Genomic DNA, 18,707 nt, shown 5'->3' with positions numbered 1-18,707 from the left:
GTCATCACTTCTACGAAGGTATGGGGTCAATATGTGTCATCTCTCTACATAGTCTCGGGGTAGCCACCTCTACCGGATCTGTCAGAGCCATGCCCACACACATGTGCTTTCTTTAACGCCGAGATGGTAAACAAGGCCATTGATAGGATGAGGACCAAGAGAGCATATGATCACGATGGCCTAGTAGCAGAGAGCATTTTATACAGGCCAAAGATCTGCTTGCAAAGATTCTAGCATTGATGTTCAACCGTGCCATGTGCGAGGGCCTACCTAATACTTGGAGTTTGTCTACTATCGTACCTATCTTCAAGTCGAGGGACCCTTTGGAGTCTGGGAATTACCGCACTATCATGATTGGACACACATTGGCACGGTTGTACGCATCCATCCTTGAGCAACGGTTGAGTAGATGGGCAGAGAGAGGGGGTGTACGGGCAGCAGAACAACCGGGTTTTAGGAGAGGTTTCTCTACTCTTGATCATATTCTGACACTCATAGCCATTATTGAGGAGGGGAGATCACATGGGAGACGGCTCTATTGTTGCTTTGTGGATTTCCGCAAAGCTTTGATACAGTGCCCAAAGCTAGATTGATGCGCAAACTGCAGGAGATGGGGGTACCCACAGAGTTGATTTGGGGGATCATGGCTCTATACAGGTCAGTGGTGGGGCATGTACGCACTCTAGAGGGGATTCCTGATTTGGTTCACTCCACTATCCGTGTGAAACAAGGTTGCCAGTTGTCTCCTACACTATTTGGTATGTATGTGGATGAGGTTTCTGACTACATTGAGAGAGATGGTGATAGAAGAGCACAATTGGCAGGGACATGGATCCCACTATTGTCATATGCTGATTATATTGTGTTGATGAGGGAATACAACATCACTTGGATGTTTTGTACACATTGCTCATGATAGTGGATGGTCTGTCAACCTGGGGAAAACCAAGGTTATGGTGTTAAACACCACACCACACCACAGTGGGTCAGGAGGTCAGCACCCACATTTATATATGGCTAGGAGATGGTGGAGTATACAGATGCATACACCTATCTTGGGGTAGCTTTTAGTGGACCGGTGTTTTCTTTGAGGAGAGCAGCAGAGATTAGATTGATGAGAGCTTATGCAACCTTGGGAGGATTGGAGAGGATGTGTTCGCAGGTTTAGTTTCAGGAACCTCGAACAAAGCTCTGGTTTTTTGACACTCTAGTGGCTTCAACTCTGCTTTACGGAGTTCAGATTTGGGGACCCTCAGTGGACCATCATGGAAGATCTAGTAGCATTGATGGATGGAGATGTATGGAGAGGCCTTTAGTCTCCATGATCTCTCGGATGATTTGAACTAAGGCCTCAGTGCCACATGAGATTATTCGAGCTGAGCTAGCTGCTCCCCCCCCTCTCGTGGTAGAGGCACTTACTAGATCAGTATCCTTCATGCACAGTTTATGGGACCTTCCTAGAGACAGATATGCTCGGCTAGCCCTTGAGTCATCCCGAAAGTTAGCGCTACAGGGGGATACATCATGTTGGTATGGGCAGATGACATCATGGCTTCACCATGGATAGAATGCCTTCGTTCAAGTACTCCTTGGATGCACCCTCCCTATCTCTCACACGAGCAGAGATCACTAGACTCTTACGTCAAGATTTGATTCAGCTAGATACCAGGAGCACATGGATACAACCGACACAGGAGTTGGGCACGAAGATGGCTTTTTATAGAGAGCATCTTCTCCAACTAACAGAGGATGATTATGTGATCAGAGCAGCCTATATGGACACTCATTTATCCCATGGGATGCGATGTGCTATTGGTCAGATGCGCACATCATCGCATCAGTTAGAGATCGAGACTGGCAGATTCAGGAGGGTACTATAGCAGAGGCCAAGATTTGCCAGTTGTGCCACATAAAGCCAGAGATAGAGTTACATCACATTTGTCATTGTCCGGTATACTATGAGATACGAGGCCGCTTTCATTGTCTATTCAGAGAGGGCTTTGGACCGTTGGATAGAGTCATGAGATATCAGTATGAGAGATGCTTCGGGTTGTTTTTGCTAGAGCTATGCAAACACAGGGAGAGTCTTGAGGAGTGCCAGACATTCATAGAGGGAGATCACTGACTTCTTTAGAGGAGGGATTCGGCAATCAGACGAGCAAGCTTCACTGCAGACCTTAGAGCTGGCATATACAAGAGGTACATTTGCCCACGTCTACGAGGGTGACCACGTCATCAATGGAGGCTCCATCAGAGGATCATGACTTTTCTGGCACGACATGGAAGGCATCCACTACGCCTATTTACAGAGGCGGACATTGACGATGCTCTTCAGCGACGACGGATGCAATACTTTCTCGGGCAGCGACCGATGTTGGGCATCCTCGGGCATTGATGATGATGCATTTCATTTCTCTCTCTCTCTCTCTCTCTCTCTCTCTCTCTCTCTTTCTTCATTTCTCTCATCATGTTTGGTCACACTCTGGCTAGGCTATATGCATCAATTCTTGAGCATGAGCTGAGTGGATGGGCAGAGAGGGAGGGCATATGGGCAGCAGGACAGGCAGGGTTCAGGAGAGGTTTCTCCACTCTTGACCAGATTTTGACACTCAGAGCCATTATTGAGGAGGGTAGACACCATGGCAGGAGGATATATTGTAGCTTTGTGGATTTCCGCAAAGCCTTTGATACAGTGCCACGAGCCAGACTCATACGCAGATTGCAGGACATGGGGGTGCCCACAGAGTTGATTTGGGGGATCTTAGCTTTATACAGGACAATGGTAGGACATGTACGCACTACTCAGGGCATGTCCGACATGGTTCACTCCACCATTGGGGTGAAGCAAGGTTGTCCCCTATCTCCGACTCTCTTTGGGATATATGTAGATGAGTTTTCAGATTATGTACATACAGAGGGTGATAGAGGTGCCCAACTTGCAGGGACATGGATTCCGTTGCTATTATATGTTGATGATATTGTGTTGATCTCCGATTCTCGGATGCAACGTCATTTGGATGCATTGCATGGATTTGCACGGGACAGTGGATTGTCTGTGAACCTTGGTAAGACCAAGGTAATGGTGTTTAACACCACGGCGCAGTGGGTAAGGAGGTCTGCCCCCACTTTTACATATGGTTGAGAGACTGTGGAGTATGCATATACATACACTTATCTTGGGGCGGTTTTTAGTGGTCCGGTATTTTCCCTGAGGCGTGCAATAGATACGCGATTGACCAGAGCCTATGCAGCATTGGGGAGACTTGAGAGGATATGTTCGCAGGTTCAGTTTTAGGAACCTCGGACAAAGCTTTGGCTCTTTGACACTCTGGTCACTTCGGCCATGCTATACGGAGTGGAGATATGGGGCCCCTCAGTTGATCACCATAGCAGAGCTTGCAGTACTGATGGATGGAGATGTATGGAGAAGCCCTTGGTGTCTATGATTTCGCGGATGATTAGGGCCAAGGCCTTAGTACCACATGACATTGTTAGGGCGGAGCTCGCTACTCCTCCATTGGTAGTGGAGGCACTCACTTGATCAGTTTTATTTAGCATTTGGGCTCTCCCCAGAGACAGATATGCTCGATTAGCACTAGAATCTTCGCGACAGCTGGCATTGCAGGGAGATAGATCATGTTGGTATGCAGAGATGGCATCTTGGTTTCAGTTACATGGCTTTAGTATGGATCGGCCACCCCCATTTCAGTACTTTGGATGCACCCTCCATCTCCCTCACTAGGGCAGAGATTACTAGGCTCATCAAACAGGACTTGATTCAGCTGGATACGAAGAGGACATGGATACAACCTACACATGAGCTAGGTACGAAGATGACTTTCTATAGAGAGCATCTTCTCCAACTCACGGAGGATGGTTTTATGTTCAGACCAGGATACATGGACACTCATCTATCCCACGGGATCCAATGTGCTATTGGTCAGATACGCACATCCTCACATCAGCTAGAGATCGTGACAAGTAGATTTAGAGGAGTACCCGCTGAGTCCAGGATTTGTTAGGTGTGCCAGATAGAGCCAAAGACAGAGCTACATTACATATGTCACTGCCCAGTATACTATGAGATACGAGGCCGCTTTCACTGTCTATTCAGAGAGGGTTTTGGGCCACTTTCTAGAGTCATGAGTCACAGACAGAGGAGTCCGAGCAGCCCCAACAACATAACAACACCAGAGGCACCAGAGGGATACTGCTTAATCGGGTGATAGAGTTGGGACGGTCCCGTCGGCCACGGATGAGGGGGCCCAATATGTCACTGCCCAGTATTACATATGTCACTGCCCAATATACTATGAGATACGAGGCCGCTGTCACTGTCTATTCAGAGAGGGTTTTGGGCCACTTTCTAGAGTCATGAGTCACAGACAGAGGAGTCCGAGCTGCCCCAACAACATAACAACACCAGAGGCACCAGAGGCATACTGCTTGATCGGGCGATAGAGTTGGGACGGTCCCATCGCCCACGGATGAGGGGGCCCTCTCGACATCGACGTAGATTGCGACAGAGGATCCATACCATAGGGGCGCGACATAGGAACCGTCCCGACAGAGTGTCTACGTAGCTTGGAGGACATTGAATCTCTATAGCCTTTTGGATACTGATGTATATGTATACGATGCCTCGACTGTCAGAGAGCTCCATTGTATCAGCTCACCCCTTTGTATTCCATGTGTATCAGATTTCACCCAACCCCTGCCCACTATTTCCTTTTTCAGCTCTTTGTACTTTTTGTACCCAGACCTGGTATTAGATTCACCACTTGTAACTTTTTGGTCTCATAGGTCATTTTGGCCTTTTGAAGACGTTAATATTTCATTTCATTTCATTTCTCTCTCTCTCTACAAAGCATAGAGAGCATCTTCTTCAGCTCACAGAGGATGGATATGTGATCAGACCTGCCTATATGGACACTCATTTATCCCATGGGATACAATGTGCTATTGGTCAGATGCGCACATCATCGCATCAATTGGAGATTGAGATTGGCAAATTTAGGAGAATACCAAGAGAGGCAAGGATTTGCTACTTGTGTCACATAGAGCTAGAGACAAAGTTGCATCACATTTGTCATTGTCCGGTATACTATGAGATACGAGGCTGCTTTCAGTGTCTATTCAGAGAGGGCTTTGGACCATTGGCTAGAGTCATGAGATATGAGGATCAGAGATGCCTCGAGTTGTTTTTGCTAGAGTTGCGCAGACATAGGGAGAGTCGCTTGAGGAGATCAAACAATGGGAGACATTCACAGAGGGAGATCACTGACTTCTTTAGAGTAGAGACTAGGCAATTAGATGAGCAAGCTTCACAAAAGACCTCAGAGCCCACCTATACCAGAGGTATATCAATTGACAGAGCCATTGAGCTTGGGAGAGCTAGAAGCCCACATCTATGAGGGCCACCACAACATTGATGGAGGCTCCACCAGAGGATCAAGACTATTCTATCACGACATGGGAGCCGTCTAGTATGACTATTTACAGAGGCGGACATTGACAATGCTCTTCAACGACCGATGCAATACATTCTTGGACAGCGTCTGTGGGCATCCTCGGACATTGATGATATGATGATGATGGTCACTTTAGTTTTTACTTTACTTCATTTTATTTTGTACCAAGGATTGTATTAGATTTACCAAGATTGTATCAGTTTGGTCTCATAGGTCATTTTGGCCTTTTGAAGACGTTGTTGGGAAACAAGCAAACTAGAACACCTCTATAGCGATGTCACCCAAGAGCGTTGAAAGAGAACTACAAGACACCAAAAGCTTTGCAAAATCCCTTTGAAACACCACAAGTCCAGTAAGAGTAGTCTCCTTGGGAATTTACTGGCCGTCGCCCATCCAAGAGGCTATGTCACATAGGAGCAAAACCTTGCCAAAGCATGGATTTACAGCACACGCCGACCAATGCATATGAAGACAAGGGCCTCCCCTTTCACCATTGAACATCACAAACTCACAACTTCAACATCAATTCCACAATTCATACATACATGCCTTCCAAATCTGTCTGCACACAATTTGCCACTAGGCTGCCATTGCCATAACCCTGCAGAGACTAGTCATAACATGAAGAGCACAACTCCAATTGGGGCACTTTAAAGCTTGAGAGAAAGCTTGAAAAACGAATGGCGAGAAAGCTGAAGATGACCAAATTTGAATCTACACGCTGCTACATGCAAAATTGATGTGAACAGGGAGCTGTCCCAGTACGACTATGCATAGAGTAGGCAAGGCGAGGGCGAAAACTGCAATAGAAACCATCAAGGAGACACAACGAGCTCAAACTTGCAATTTTCTGGAGTTTGGCTGAACTTTTTAAAGTTTGTACATGAGTTTAAGTTATATACAAGTCTCACTTCAAAAAACTCACTCACGAGTACTTACAGTAGCCCGACAGCTGTCACTAGACTAGCGACTTGCAGTGCATGTACATGTGCTTGCTAAAGCAAGCTAAAAACCCCACAAAAAGAAAGCCCACACACACTTTTGACATTGGGCGTCATGTCTGTATGTACAAATTTACAAAAAACGGGGTGTCAGAAATGCACCCAACATAGTTTGCCACACCCCAGCCTGCTAGATCATTCATGATCAACAGCACAAAAGAGATCCTGTAAACCACATGAGGAAGTCTGCACTTCATTGCATCCTTAGCCACATGATCAGCAAATTCTTCAAAAGAAGGCTCATCCTCAATCACAGTCATCAACCTTGTAATATACTTCTTCAACCTGTAGCCATTCACATGGGCTTTATGTGGGGTACCATCCAAGTCAGCAAGCTGATATGTGCCATTTGAAAACTTGTTTAAGACCAAGAAAGGACCTTGCCACTTGATTTGAAATTTCTTTTGAAAAGTGCTATTAAGATTACTATTGTAATGAAGCACCATGTCACCCTTCTTGATGTCCTTGTCCTTCACCTTCTCATTTGCCTTTGCTTGATTCTTCTTCAAGACCTGCTCATAATGCTCAAAAGCCAACAACCTATCCAACTGTACACATTGCAAATATAGAAGCCTTTCCTTGAATGCGTCATTGGGCCCTTCTTCAAGCTTTATCATCATCTTCAAAGCTAGTCTCTCCACCTCAATAGGAAGTAAAGCTTCTTTGCCAAAAACTAGATGGAAGGGAGAGAAACCAGTCTCTGATTTGATGGCAGTCCTGTAAGCCCATAGAGCACAAGGTAGCTCTAAATCCCAAGTCTTCACATTGTTTCTTGTCATCTTTGTAATCATCCTTATGAGCTCTCCATTAAACCTTTCATTCATGCCATTGCATTGGGGATATGTAAACCTACGATGCACATGAAGCTTCTCACATAGATAATCCACCAGCTCTTCCATGAAACCTGGACCCTTGTCAGAAAGTAACTTCAATGGCATGCCAAATTTGCAGCAAAAATCTTCATATATAAATAAAGAAACATCTTTGCTCGTGATGTGCTTAACAGCTTCGGCCTCGGCCCACCTGGATAAATAGTCAACAGCAGTAAGTATGTAACATTTGCCTCTAGCTGTCATAGGTAGAGGACCTATTGCATCAATACCCGACTTCTCAAACACATCATAAGCCACAATGGTGCCTCTAATTTCTAATTTGAGAACCCTATTTGCCATGCTTTGACACTCTTTTCAAGACTTGCACCAATGATGAACATCACGTTGAATGCTTGGCCACACATAACCCTCTTGCAAGACTTTATGCAAAGTGATCTTTGAAGCAAAGTGACCACCACAAGAACCCTCATGATTCTCCTCTAAAATTTTGTAAATTTCCTCTTTCCAAGGCACTTTTCTCATCACCAGATCAGCCCCCTTCATATACAAGGCATCACCTAGTAGCACATACCTTTTGGCACGACGTAGGAAGGCATACCTTTTTGACTTCTCCAACTCTGATGGAAGCATACCTGCTTGTAGAAACTCTTTCTCTCTCTCTAAAGATTCCCTTCCCAAATAAAGAGGAGAATCAGCCCTTATCACATACAATTGCCCAATTGAAGCTTGCGCTGCGTCATGTGCTTCTTCATTTTGAGACCTCTCCACATGCCTTAAACTTCAAGCTTCAAAATGCTTAAGCAAATTCTTCACTTGAAAACACATATTTTTCAGCCTTGGATTCTTACTTTTCCACACCTCAAGTACTTGCTTAACCACCAAAAGAGCATTATCTTTTACCCTCACACGATTGAGGTGTAAGAGGGTAAGAGATCTTTCTCCAAAGTAGCATACTCAGTTTCATTGTTGCTTTGTGCTGTAAGCTTCAAACTCCTTTTAGTTACCAACGCACCTTGAGGATCATAAATTATAACACCTCCTGAAGCTTCACCATGCACTTTCTTGTAAGAGCCATCAAAAAACAATAGATAGGCATTGTCTATGTCAGGAGCTTCCATGTGTTGCTTCTTCACTGCATCCTCCTTAAGAAGAAGAGGGATTTCCTTATAAGTAAGCAAATCAGCCAATGTAGCCCTTGTACTCTCCTCAATAAGAAAAGAGAATTGGAATTCCTGTAGCTCCACAATCCACTTCATGAGCCTCTTTGACAAAGTAGGACTATTCACCAATTGAGGTAGAAGAGTGTAGCTAGTGAGGAATGTGAATGGTTTAGGGAGAAGGTAGTGCCGAAACCTTCTACATGCATAAATCACACTCACCATGATGAGCTCCACCTCGGTATAGCCTCTTTCCACCTCTAGCTTCATTCTACTAGCACAATAGATAGGCTTCATGTAGTGGGAATTGTTACCTCGTTGAAAAAGCATAGCTCCAATAGCATCCTCACCTACCGATGGATTCACATAAAACTCCTTATCCCAATTAGGAGCTTGCATAGCAGGAAGAGAACCAAGAACCTCTTTGATACCTTGAAAAACCTCTTCACATTCATTTGTCCATTGTAGAGGATCCAACCTTGCTACTTGTTGTAGAGGATAAAGAAGTTGAGAGGACAAAGGAATGAACCTTGCCATATACTTCACCTTTTGAATGAAAGTAGCAAGTTGCTTTGTATCTTTAGGTGATGGGAGGAGCACCAAAGCCTTCACTTTGTCAGGATTTGCTTCAATTCCATTCTCTGAGATCATATGCCTCAAAAACTTTACTCTTGGTTGAGCAAGATGACACTTCTTTGGGTTGAGTTGACCTCCACTTTCATCATATTGCTTCAATGCCATCCCAAGCTTTACACAATGATCCTTTCTAGAGCTATAAACACAAAAGTCATCAATAAGATCCTTCACAAACTTGCCAAGAAATTGACGCGCTTTTGATACCACGCACAACCATTCATAAGACCAAAAGGAAGCACACAATAACAAAAGCATCCCCATGGTGTGATAAATGTGGTCTTCTTTCGATCTTCTAAAGCCAAGGTGAGCTGAAAATATCCAGAGAATCCATCACATACACTATACCTCTCATGCCGTGCAATAGAATCAAGTATGTTATCTATGAAAGGAAGGGGATATGGATCCCTCTTCATGGCTGCGTTTAGAGGCTTAAAATTAACACATATCCTCCACTTTCCATTCTTCTTCGGTGTAACAACAATAGGACTCACCCATTCTGCAGTACTCACAAGACATATGAAACCTGCTTCAAGAAGCTTGTCTACCTCTTCCTTTAAAGCATTAAGTTGTACCTGTCCCATTCTTCTTAGCTTTTGGCGTACGGACTGAGCTCCTTCCTTGATTGGAATGTAAATTTCCTCTCCCTTAAAGCCTCTAATTTCCTCATAAGAAGTGATGAATAAATGGGGAAATTGTTGTATCATATGTAGGTACTCACCCTTCTCATGACTAGTCAAGTCGGGAGACAACATACCTTGTATCAACTCCTGTTTGACATTAGGTTGAACTCTGGGTTGCATCAGCTCTTCAATTTGCTCATAAGGACCAGAGATATCCTCATTCTCCATAAGGCCAAAAAATCTTTGTTTCTCATCATACTCTCCTTCAAGGAACAAGGAGGAAACATCTATATCACTATCGTTGCTATCTTCCACTTCATTGCTATCATCCCCATTGTCTTCTTCTTCACTTGAGTACTCTTCTTCATCACTTTTCTCATCAAAATCAGCATCCAAAGATTGCTTGCTAGCCATGTCAAACCTCTTCTTATCACCCCTTCTATTGTAGAGAGTGATGGTACCATGTCCCCAATCCTGTACAGCTTTGGTTGCCTGTAACCATGATCTTCCAAGGATGAGAGGGAAAGCACCAATACCTGCGGGCATAACATGGCAATTGACCAGCACTTTAACATCAAATACATCCACCTCCAAGTCCTTTATAACTCCCAAGCACCTCACCCTTGATTGGTTGGCAAGCTTTATGCGAAAACCTGAATTCTTCACCATATTGAGTCCCAACTTTGATACACAAGCTTGAGTAATAACACATACCTGTGCACCTCCATCAATATGAGCCTTTCCAATGCACTTCCTCTTATGCCATGCATCCATAGTAGAGCATATATCAGGTAGCTCATTCAAAGATAGGACTCTCATTGACCCCCTTGCAGGCTCCTTCTTCATGGGGTTGACTACATGCTTCCATTGCCTCTTTAACTTGGGACACATCTCCATAAGTTGCCCAAAGGTAACATCAGTCTTTTTACCCGCCAAATCAACCCTTAAACTATAATTTGGTTGCCCTTCTCCCAAAGGAAAGTCGGATATTGAAATGTTTTCTTGATTTTCTTTTCTTCTTCTCTTTACCTGTACCTGTTTTAAGCTGTTTCCCTCTTTTATGGTTGGGACTTGCATCACCCATATCATGATCTCTCGTAACCCTCTTACCTATAGGCATGACAATAGCTCCCGAATCATCCTCTTTCTTCTCCAAACGGATTATGCTTACCACTTTTGTTTTGCCCTTCTCTTCAGCTGTCAAACCGCTTGGCCTTGCTTTCCCTTTAATCTCAATACCATAATCTTGAGCTCGAGAAGGAATTTGTGGAGGAAGAGGACACATGTCACCACCCATTCTCTTTGGCTTGTCACATTGAGGGCTTTTATGACCCCATTCACCACAATTGTAACACTGAAACATATCCCCTCTTCCAGCCATGCCTCTTCCTCTACCACCTGTAAACCCCTCATTGCTTCCATATCCACGTCCATATCCATAGCTTTGACCTCTTCCACCTCCCATCATATACACACTAAGATTCTTCATAAGACCTACAAGCTCTTGCATCTCCTTGCGAAAAGCATTCACATCATGAGAAGCTTGTTGATCATAACCTGGCTCCCTAATGAGGACCCTTGGTTGCTCTACTGCTTTCACTTCAACCTTTGGCTCGACATGATTCCAAGTTGATAAAGACGCTCTGCTTTCCACTCTTTATTCTTTGCAATTTCAACTGCCTCCTCAAAGGTCCTTGGCTACTTAAGCTCTATCTTCAAGCGTAGGTTACTTCTCAAGCTTGCAAGAAACCTGTCCTTCTTCAACATGGCTGGAGGAATTTCAACCCCCAAAGATGTACACCACTTTGTTCATAATGCATTGAATGCCTTCAAAAAGTCTTCTATGGTCTGGCCTTCACCCTGTACCAAGCCTTGAATAGACTGCCATACCTTTTGTGGGTCTTCCACCTGTTGAAAGTGTGTAAGAAGAGCATGGCTTACCATTTCATAAGTCAACTTGAGGAGGTTGGGTTGATTGTAGCTCCTTTTCGTAGCCTTCCAACCATTCCCTAGCATCTCCCTTCAAACAGAAGTAGAAGATTCGTAGCACCAACGTTGGGTTTTGCTTGCAAGAAGACAAGCAAACTCCATCCTCTCAATGAAACCTTTGGAACTTTCATTTGATTTTCCACTAAACTCCGGAAAATTAAACGCCATGTCTTCCAAAACTTGTAAACTGAAGGTAACTTGAAGCGATTCCTCGGTGACGGGCACCAAAACATTGTTGGGAAACAAGCAAACTAGAACACCTCTATAGCGATGTCACTCAAGAGCGTTGAAAGAGAACTACAAGACACCAAAAGCTTTGCAAAATCCCTTTGAAACACCACAAGTCCAGCAAGAGTAGTCCCCTTCGGAATTTACTGGCCGTCGCTCACCCAAGAGGTTATGTCACATAGGAGCAAAACCCTGCCAAAGCATGGATTTACAGCACACGCCGACCGGTGCATATGAAGACAAGGGTCTCCCCTTTCACCATTGAACATCACAAACCCACAACTTCAATATTAATTCCACAATTCATACATACATGCCCTCCAAATCTGTATGCACACAATTTGCCACTAGGCTGCCATTGCCATAACCCTGCAGAGAACTAGTCATAACCTGAAGAGCACAACTCCAATTGGGGCACTTTAAAGCTTGAAAAATGACTGGTGAGAAAGCTGAAGATGACCAAATTTGAATCTACACGCCGCTACATGCAAAATTGATGCAAACAGGGAGCTGTCCCGGTACGACTACGCATAGAGTAGGCAAGGCGGGGGGCAAAAACTGCAACAGAAACCATCAAGGAGGCACGACGAGCTCAAACTTGCAATTTTCTGGAGTTTGGTTGAACGTTTTTAAGTTTGTACACGAGTTTAAGTTATATACAAGTCTCACTTCAAAAAACTCACTCACGGGCACTTACAGTAGTCCGACAACTGTCACTAGACTAGCGACTTGCAGTGCATGTACATGTGCTTGCTCTAAAAACCCCACAAAAAGAAATCCCGCACACACTTTTGACATCGGGCGTCATGTCCGTATGTACAAATTTACAAAAAACGGGGTGTCAGAAATGCGCCCAACAATGTTTCATGTAACATTTCATTTCATTTCATTTCTCTCTCATCCTGAAGAATGGACATGTTTTCCCTACCATCTTCAATATTTTTGACTTCCTGCTGCCTCATGTTTGGAGCTTTGTTGAGACTATGCAGGTGGGTGAACTGGAAATGATACATGCAAATGGGCTTAAGCGAATGATTGTCATAGCTAGAGAGCTTTTGAAGAGACCCAAGATTTTGCTGCTGGAGGATGCAACTGCTGGTTTGGACAGCAACATGGCAAGCAAGGTCGAGGCAGCCTTGGACAAGATGATCATTGGTCGTACAACCATGTTAATTGTTAACCGTATCTCCACCATAAGGCAAGGTACTCTTATAGCTGTTGTGCAAGAGGGGAAGATAGTTGAGAGGGGTACTCATGAGATGCTTCTCTCCAACCCCAATGGAGTTTATACCTCTCTGTTCTCTGCAGAGAACCATATCAAAGCTCCCACTTTGTCATTGCCAGTCGATCCCAATCCACCTCTGGCAGCCACTCCTTTATCTTTTTTTAGCCCTATGCTCTCTCAGAATTCACCCTACTTTTCTGCCGAGACAACCCCAGCACATTTCCAAACCCCGGCGCATTTCCAAAGCGCACACAACAGTGCTCCACCTCTGTCACCGAAAATACATGCTCTCCCAATCGAGGACTTGAGGGGCCATGTAAGCATTTCTAGAATTATTAATCTGTGCAAACCAGATATTGTTCTTCTCATCTTGGGGCTCCTTGGTGCTGCTCATGCTGGTGTGACTCTACCAGCCTATGCATATGTGATTGGAATTGCAATCAGACACTATTTTGATGAAAATATCATGAAGATGAGGAAAGAAGTCAAGGAAGCCAGCTTAATTGTAGTGTTAGTTGGCCTGTCTTGCTTTGTAGCAATGGTATTCCAGCATGGATTTTGTAACTGGGCTGGTATCAAGTTGACCAGGGTTTTAAGGCAAAAGACTTTTGAGGCTATTTTGAGAAAGCAACTTTACTGGTTTGATAGAGGAGGTAACACAAGTGACTCTTTGGCACGCCAGATTTTTGTTCACTCTGCTCGGGTGCGATGGATGCTAGGTGATAGATATTCTGTGTTTTTCATGGGAATAGCTTCAGTTGGGGCTGCCTTGCTCATCTGCTTCACAGTAAATTGGCGACTTGCATTGCTGGCAACTGGTCTTACGCCTCTTCTTCTTAGTTCAAACTATATGGTGGCCGTACTTCTTTCCCTCATTGCAAGGATAAGGCCTTCCGACGTGGAACTTCATGTCGCCAAATCAAACAGAATAGCTGCGGATGCTGTGACCAATGTTAAAACAGTGGCTCTGCTTGGTGCCGAGGAGAAAATCATCCAATTGTTCACATTAGAATCTGTACTCTCAGCAAAGCATTCTGTTAAAAGAACCCAGTTTGCTGGTCTTTCACTGGGCATTGGTGAGGCTTTTGTATTTGGGTCCTATGCTATCTTGTTTTATTACGGGTCCCTTCTAATTGGCCACCAGAAGGCCAACTTTGCACAAGTAGTGACTGTATCTGTTGTGCTGATTTTGTGTTTCTTTACGGTGGGTAGCTTCTCTACACTTTTGCCACCTTATAGTGAGGCTTTGGCAGCTGCCAGTTCTGTTTTCTATCTTATAGACCATGACTCAAAGAGAAAGAACCAACCAGAACATCAACTGGAGAAAGTGAGTGGTGAGATCCGTTTTCACAGGGTTGCATTCTCATACCCGGCTCGGCCCGAGACGCAAATTCTGGAAGGTTTCAATCTGATGGTTAAGACAGGAACCAAAGTGGCTCTTGTGGGTGGCAGGGGGAGTGGAAAATCGACAGTGCTCTCCCTAGTGCTACGATTTTATGATCCTGTGAGTGGGCAGATTTTCCTGGATGGCGTCAACATCAAGGATCTGGATCTCAAATGGATGAGAAACCAGATGGCATTGATAACAGAGGAACCCGTATTGTTTGCGTGCTCAATTTGGGAGAATATTGCTTATGGCAAGCAGAATGCTACAATGGTAGAGATAGAAGAGGCAGCACGAGCAGCGAATGCACATGAATTCATCACCAGTTTGCAGGATGGCTACGCAACTCAGGTCAGGAATCATGGTATTTCTTCATTTCATTGAGTGAGCATGAAGTTCTTACTGATGTTATGGTTATTTTCAAACAGCTAGGGGACAAAGGATTGAGAATGTCTAGTGGGCACATGCAGAGCATTGTGCTAGCCAGAGCAATAATCAAAGACCCTAAGGTGGTTCTTTTGGACGAGGCAAAGAATGTGCTTGACAAGCAGCTGGCAAGGAAATTGCAGGAAGCTCTTGAAACGATGACTTCCAAACGCTCCACAATTTTGGTGTCGTCGGATATTCATACAATCCAACATGCAAAGCGCATTGCTGTCCTTGATGGAGGCAGAGTGGTAGAGCTAGGAACTCATGAGAAACTCATGAGCTACAAGGAGGGGTTCTACCACAGCATGGTAAAAGCTCAAAGGCAGGAGCCCTGACCATGGTGGATGAACCGATCCTACAGCTCCACAAAACCGTGATATATGATCTTGAAGTATCGTTTTCTGCACATGGTGAGCTCTCTGCAGTGTCTAACAAGTGGCTCCTTGTAATGAGCTAGGAGGAATGCTTCACAGTTTTTTAGGCAGTGGGATCAAGCTGTGCTATTTTTGGTGAAATGATAGCCAAAGAATTTTCTAGCATGAATATGGGTCTCTGGTTTCTATTTTGTAGGACATCATGACCCACCCTTGAATTACTGGAACTAGACTTGGCAACTTCAAGAAACAACCTTGAAATATAGGTCCAATGTCATACAAATAAGAAAATTGTAGTCGGCAGCATCATAACAGACCCTACTTCTACTGCTCCTTAAGGGACCAATTATTTCTTTAAGACATTTTCATAGCATATTTACGGACATTTGAATGTTTGCCCATCAGCTTTATCCATAAACGATTACTCTGCCAGGCACATCTGATATGATACATTGCTGATGCAATTCCATCAAATTGCATTCGAGAGCTAAAAGGCTTTCTTTTGGAAAAAAATAAGTGGGAGGAAGATTGAGTAGAGTGCCATTTGAACAAATTCTATTTATTTATTTAACTCTAGGTTTGTCCAGCTAATTTTTGCAACTATTAAATGATTCATTGTTTTCCAATCAAGCCCGCATGAACTTTCTAGACATACATGTTTAATCTGAGTTTCTATCTGCATAGTCTGCATAGTCTTAGAGATGGAGTGGAAAATGTTGTTAGATTTTATGCATGGTCTTAGAGATGGAGTTGGTATCCAAAAGGTATCATGATCTGAAGTGAGTATGTTGGCAGATTTTTTTCCCAATTGCATTCCATTTAAGGGAGCACATCTCGCACAATAATATGATTGTCATAAGAAGCTTTTATCGCGCTCTCTTGCTGAGATGTTCCAAATGGAGATGGTTCTCAGTTACATGAAAACAGCAGAAATTTGGGGATTATTACATGACCAAAAACCACAGAAGTTAAGAGAAGAGTCTTTTCCCAGTCATACAATCATAACCCCCTTCAATTCACAACAATGCATTTGAAACACCATGTAATCTAATCAAGGGCAAGACCAACAGATGCATTGAAGAGCATATCTTTCATCTACTAGTTAGATTAATATACTCTTCAAAATCTTGGTGCACATGCATTGAAATCTCCATTTTCTAGACAGATGTACAATCAGCCTTATTATCCTCTTCTTTGGGCTAGCATCTTGTCCCCTTCCATAGCTACAAAAATGTAGATGCAAGTGGAAAAAGGGTTGGGAAGCAAGATGACGATGACAGCAACACAAGATGTTTGTTGCATTGTCTTGGGTAGGACACATGCTAGATGGATCTCTTTATGGCAACTCTCTCACTTAAGGATAGTGTACTTTGTGCAAGCATGAAAGGTTTGTTTCTATGACAAGACAATCATTGCGTGACTATGTCCATGATCATCTTTAGGAAAAGCTTGGGATCTTTTTCTCAGCACTATATGGCACGGGCATGTTCAAATGGGATCAAGGATTGGAGGCGAGAAATTGTGACACGCATGCATTGTAGGTCGTGCGATCGGGTCTTCAATTTACAAATTGGTCATCAGGTAGAATGTAATGCATTGAAATACCATATTCTTCAGTGAAGGCATATGGGCATGGTGGTTAGAGCATATGTACGGGGTAGGTTGTGGGTTCCTCGACGTGCATGGTGCGAGACAATCTTGACTGGCCTGACTTTACTTTTTCACCCCAATTTTACTCAAAAATCCAGGTTTACAAAATTGCATTTGATGCCTGAATGACCTTTGCCGTCGATCTGATTTGAACATGCCTATGCGTGCCAGATAGTGTGGAGGGTTTCAAGGCCACATAATTACGGCAAAAAAGGTATACAGCCAATAATTGCATGATAAGTATGCACATCAAAGAAATTTGCACCACCATGAGGCGTAAAATGTAAACCCAAATCCATAGCAAGTGGGGGACTAGAACAGAGCGAGCTTTGGAACAAGTTTTTTTTCTCTTTTTCCTTAGATTTCATATTTAACAAATAAAAAGCTCGTTCCAAGAGCTTTTGGAGCGAGATTTTTTTTCCCTTTTTCTCCCTCTCTCTCTCTCTCTCTCTCTCTCTCTCTCTCTCTCTCTGCACAGGGATAATCTAATGAGAAGACAAAGAGCACTACAGCCTCAGACGCAGATCACAGATTTCTTCGGATCGAGAGAAGCAGGAGGGGAAGGAGAAGCAAGAGACCAGCAGCCAGCACAAAGGAGTACCCACATCCATACCAAAGGCACCCTCATTGACAGGGCGATTGAGCTTAGGAAATCGAGACGACCACGATCGAGATGCAGAAGCACACTTCACCGGAGGAGACTACAACAAAGGATTAGAAGCATTCTAGCCAGACACCCAGAATGCTCCTAAGAAGTTTATTTAATACTTTGTATTTAGTGTTTCACATTTATTTTCACACTTTCACACTTTTCACACTTAGTACTTTAGTACTAAGGTACCCAGACTTTGTAACAGATTCACCACTTTTGTATCAGTTTGGTCTCATAGGTCATTCTGGCCTTTTTGAAGACGTTAATATAACATTTTATTCATTTCATTTCTCCCCCCCCTTGTCTATCGCACTTGGACACATATATGTATGTCCCTCTCTCTCTCTCTCTCTCTCTCTCTCTCTCTCTCTCTCTCTCTCTCTCTCTCCCCCCCCCCCCATGCCATACTACTTGGTTTATCACTTTCTATTATCAAGAATCTTTTTCAGATTCCCACGGATTTCTTCCTCTCAATTTATGTAATGATAAAACCATTGTGCAATTTCGGGATCGACCTTGCACGGATACCTTTAAGTGTTATACTGATGCTCAGTGCTAACCGCTTGGTCTATGCCTTTGTGGCCTATGCAATATTGCAAAGAGAATGTGTGTGTGCGTCCCCGGATCTTGCTACGTGGATAGTAGTCCTCCCCTTCTTGTTGTAGGGCTCACGGCTGTTCGCAAAAAATCAATTTCACAAATATACAAAATTCCCTTTAGGGTAGATTCAAAGAGGAAATTCTTCAAAATAACCGGCAATTTTTTGCATTTTCTCTCTATTTTCTTAAATTTTCATAGCGGAATTTCTCCTTCTTCCCCCCCCTTCAACCGACTATTTTGATTTTTCAACTGGCTCAAGGCTAAGTTGAGGCACACTTTTCTCGAACACTGCGGGCTGGGGCTCACACACCACCTCCTGGACCCGCCCTTCCTTCTCTCCAGAAGGACCTTTGCCCTTCTCCTTCACTGCCTCCTTCGTGGCAAATGCACTTCTAGTTGGCCTTGCTCCCCGTTGCATCACTCTTCGATTTTCCCATTCTACCTTCCATTCTCTATGT

At 43.9% G+C, this 18,707-nt stretch overlaps 1 protein-coding gene across 1 annotated transcript in view; it reads left to right on the top strand.

Moving 5' to 3' along the window:
- Positions 1-15,938, top strand: part of LOC147458473 (ABC transporter B family member 10-like) — a 41,380-nt gene extending 25,442 nt beyond the window's left edge. Inside the window, exons 8-9 of the mRNA XM_086513100.1 lie at positions 12,925-14,895; positions 14,973-15,938. Of these exons, the coding sequence (XP_086369226.1) occupies positions 12,925-14,895; positions 14,973-15,308 (2,307 nt within the window). The 3' untranslated portion in view covers positions 15,309-15,938. The remainder of the gene's footprint in view (positions 1-12,924; positions 14,896-14,972) is intronic.
- The last annotated feature ends 2,769 nt before the right edge of the window (positions 15,939-18,707 follow it).

This window comes from Adiantum capillus-veneris, chromosome 5, assembly GCF_014529385.1.
Source record: "Adiantum capillus-veneris isolate H3 chromosome 5, ASM1452938v2, whole genome shotgun sequence".
Lineage (NCBI taxonomy): Eukaryota > Viridiplantae > Streptophyta > Polypodiopsida > Polypodiales > Pteridaceae > Adiantum > Adiantum capillus-veneris.
Note: the sequence above shows the minus strand (reverse complement) of the source record. Positions and strands in the feature narration are given on the sequence as shown.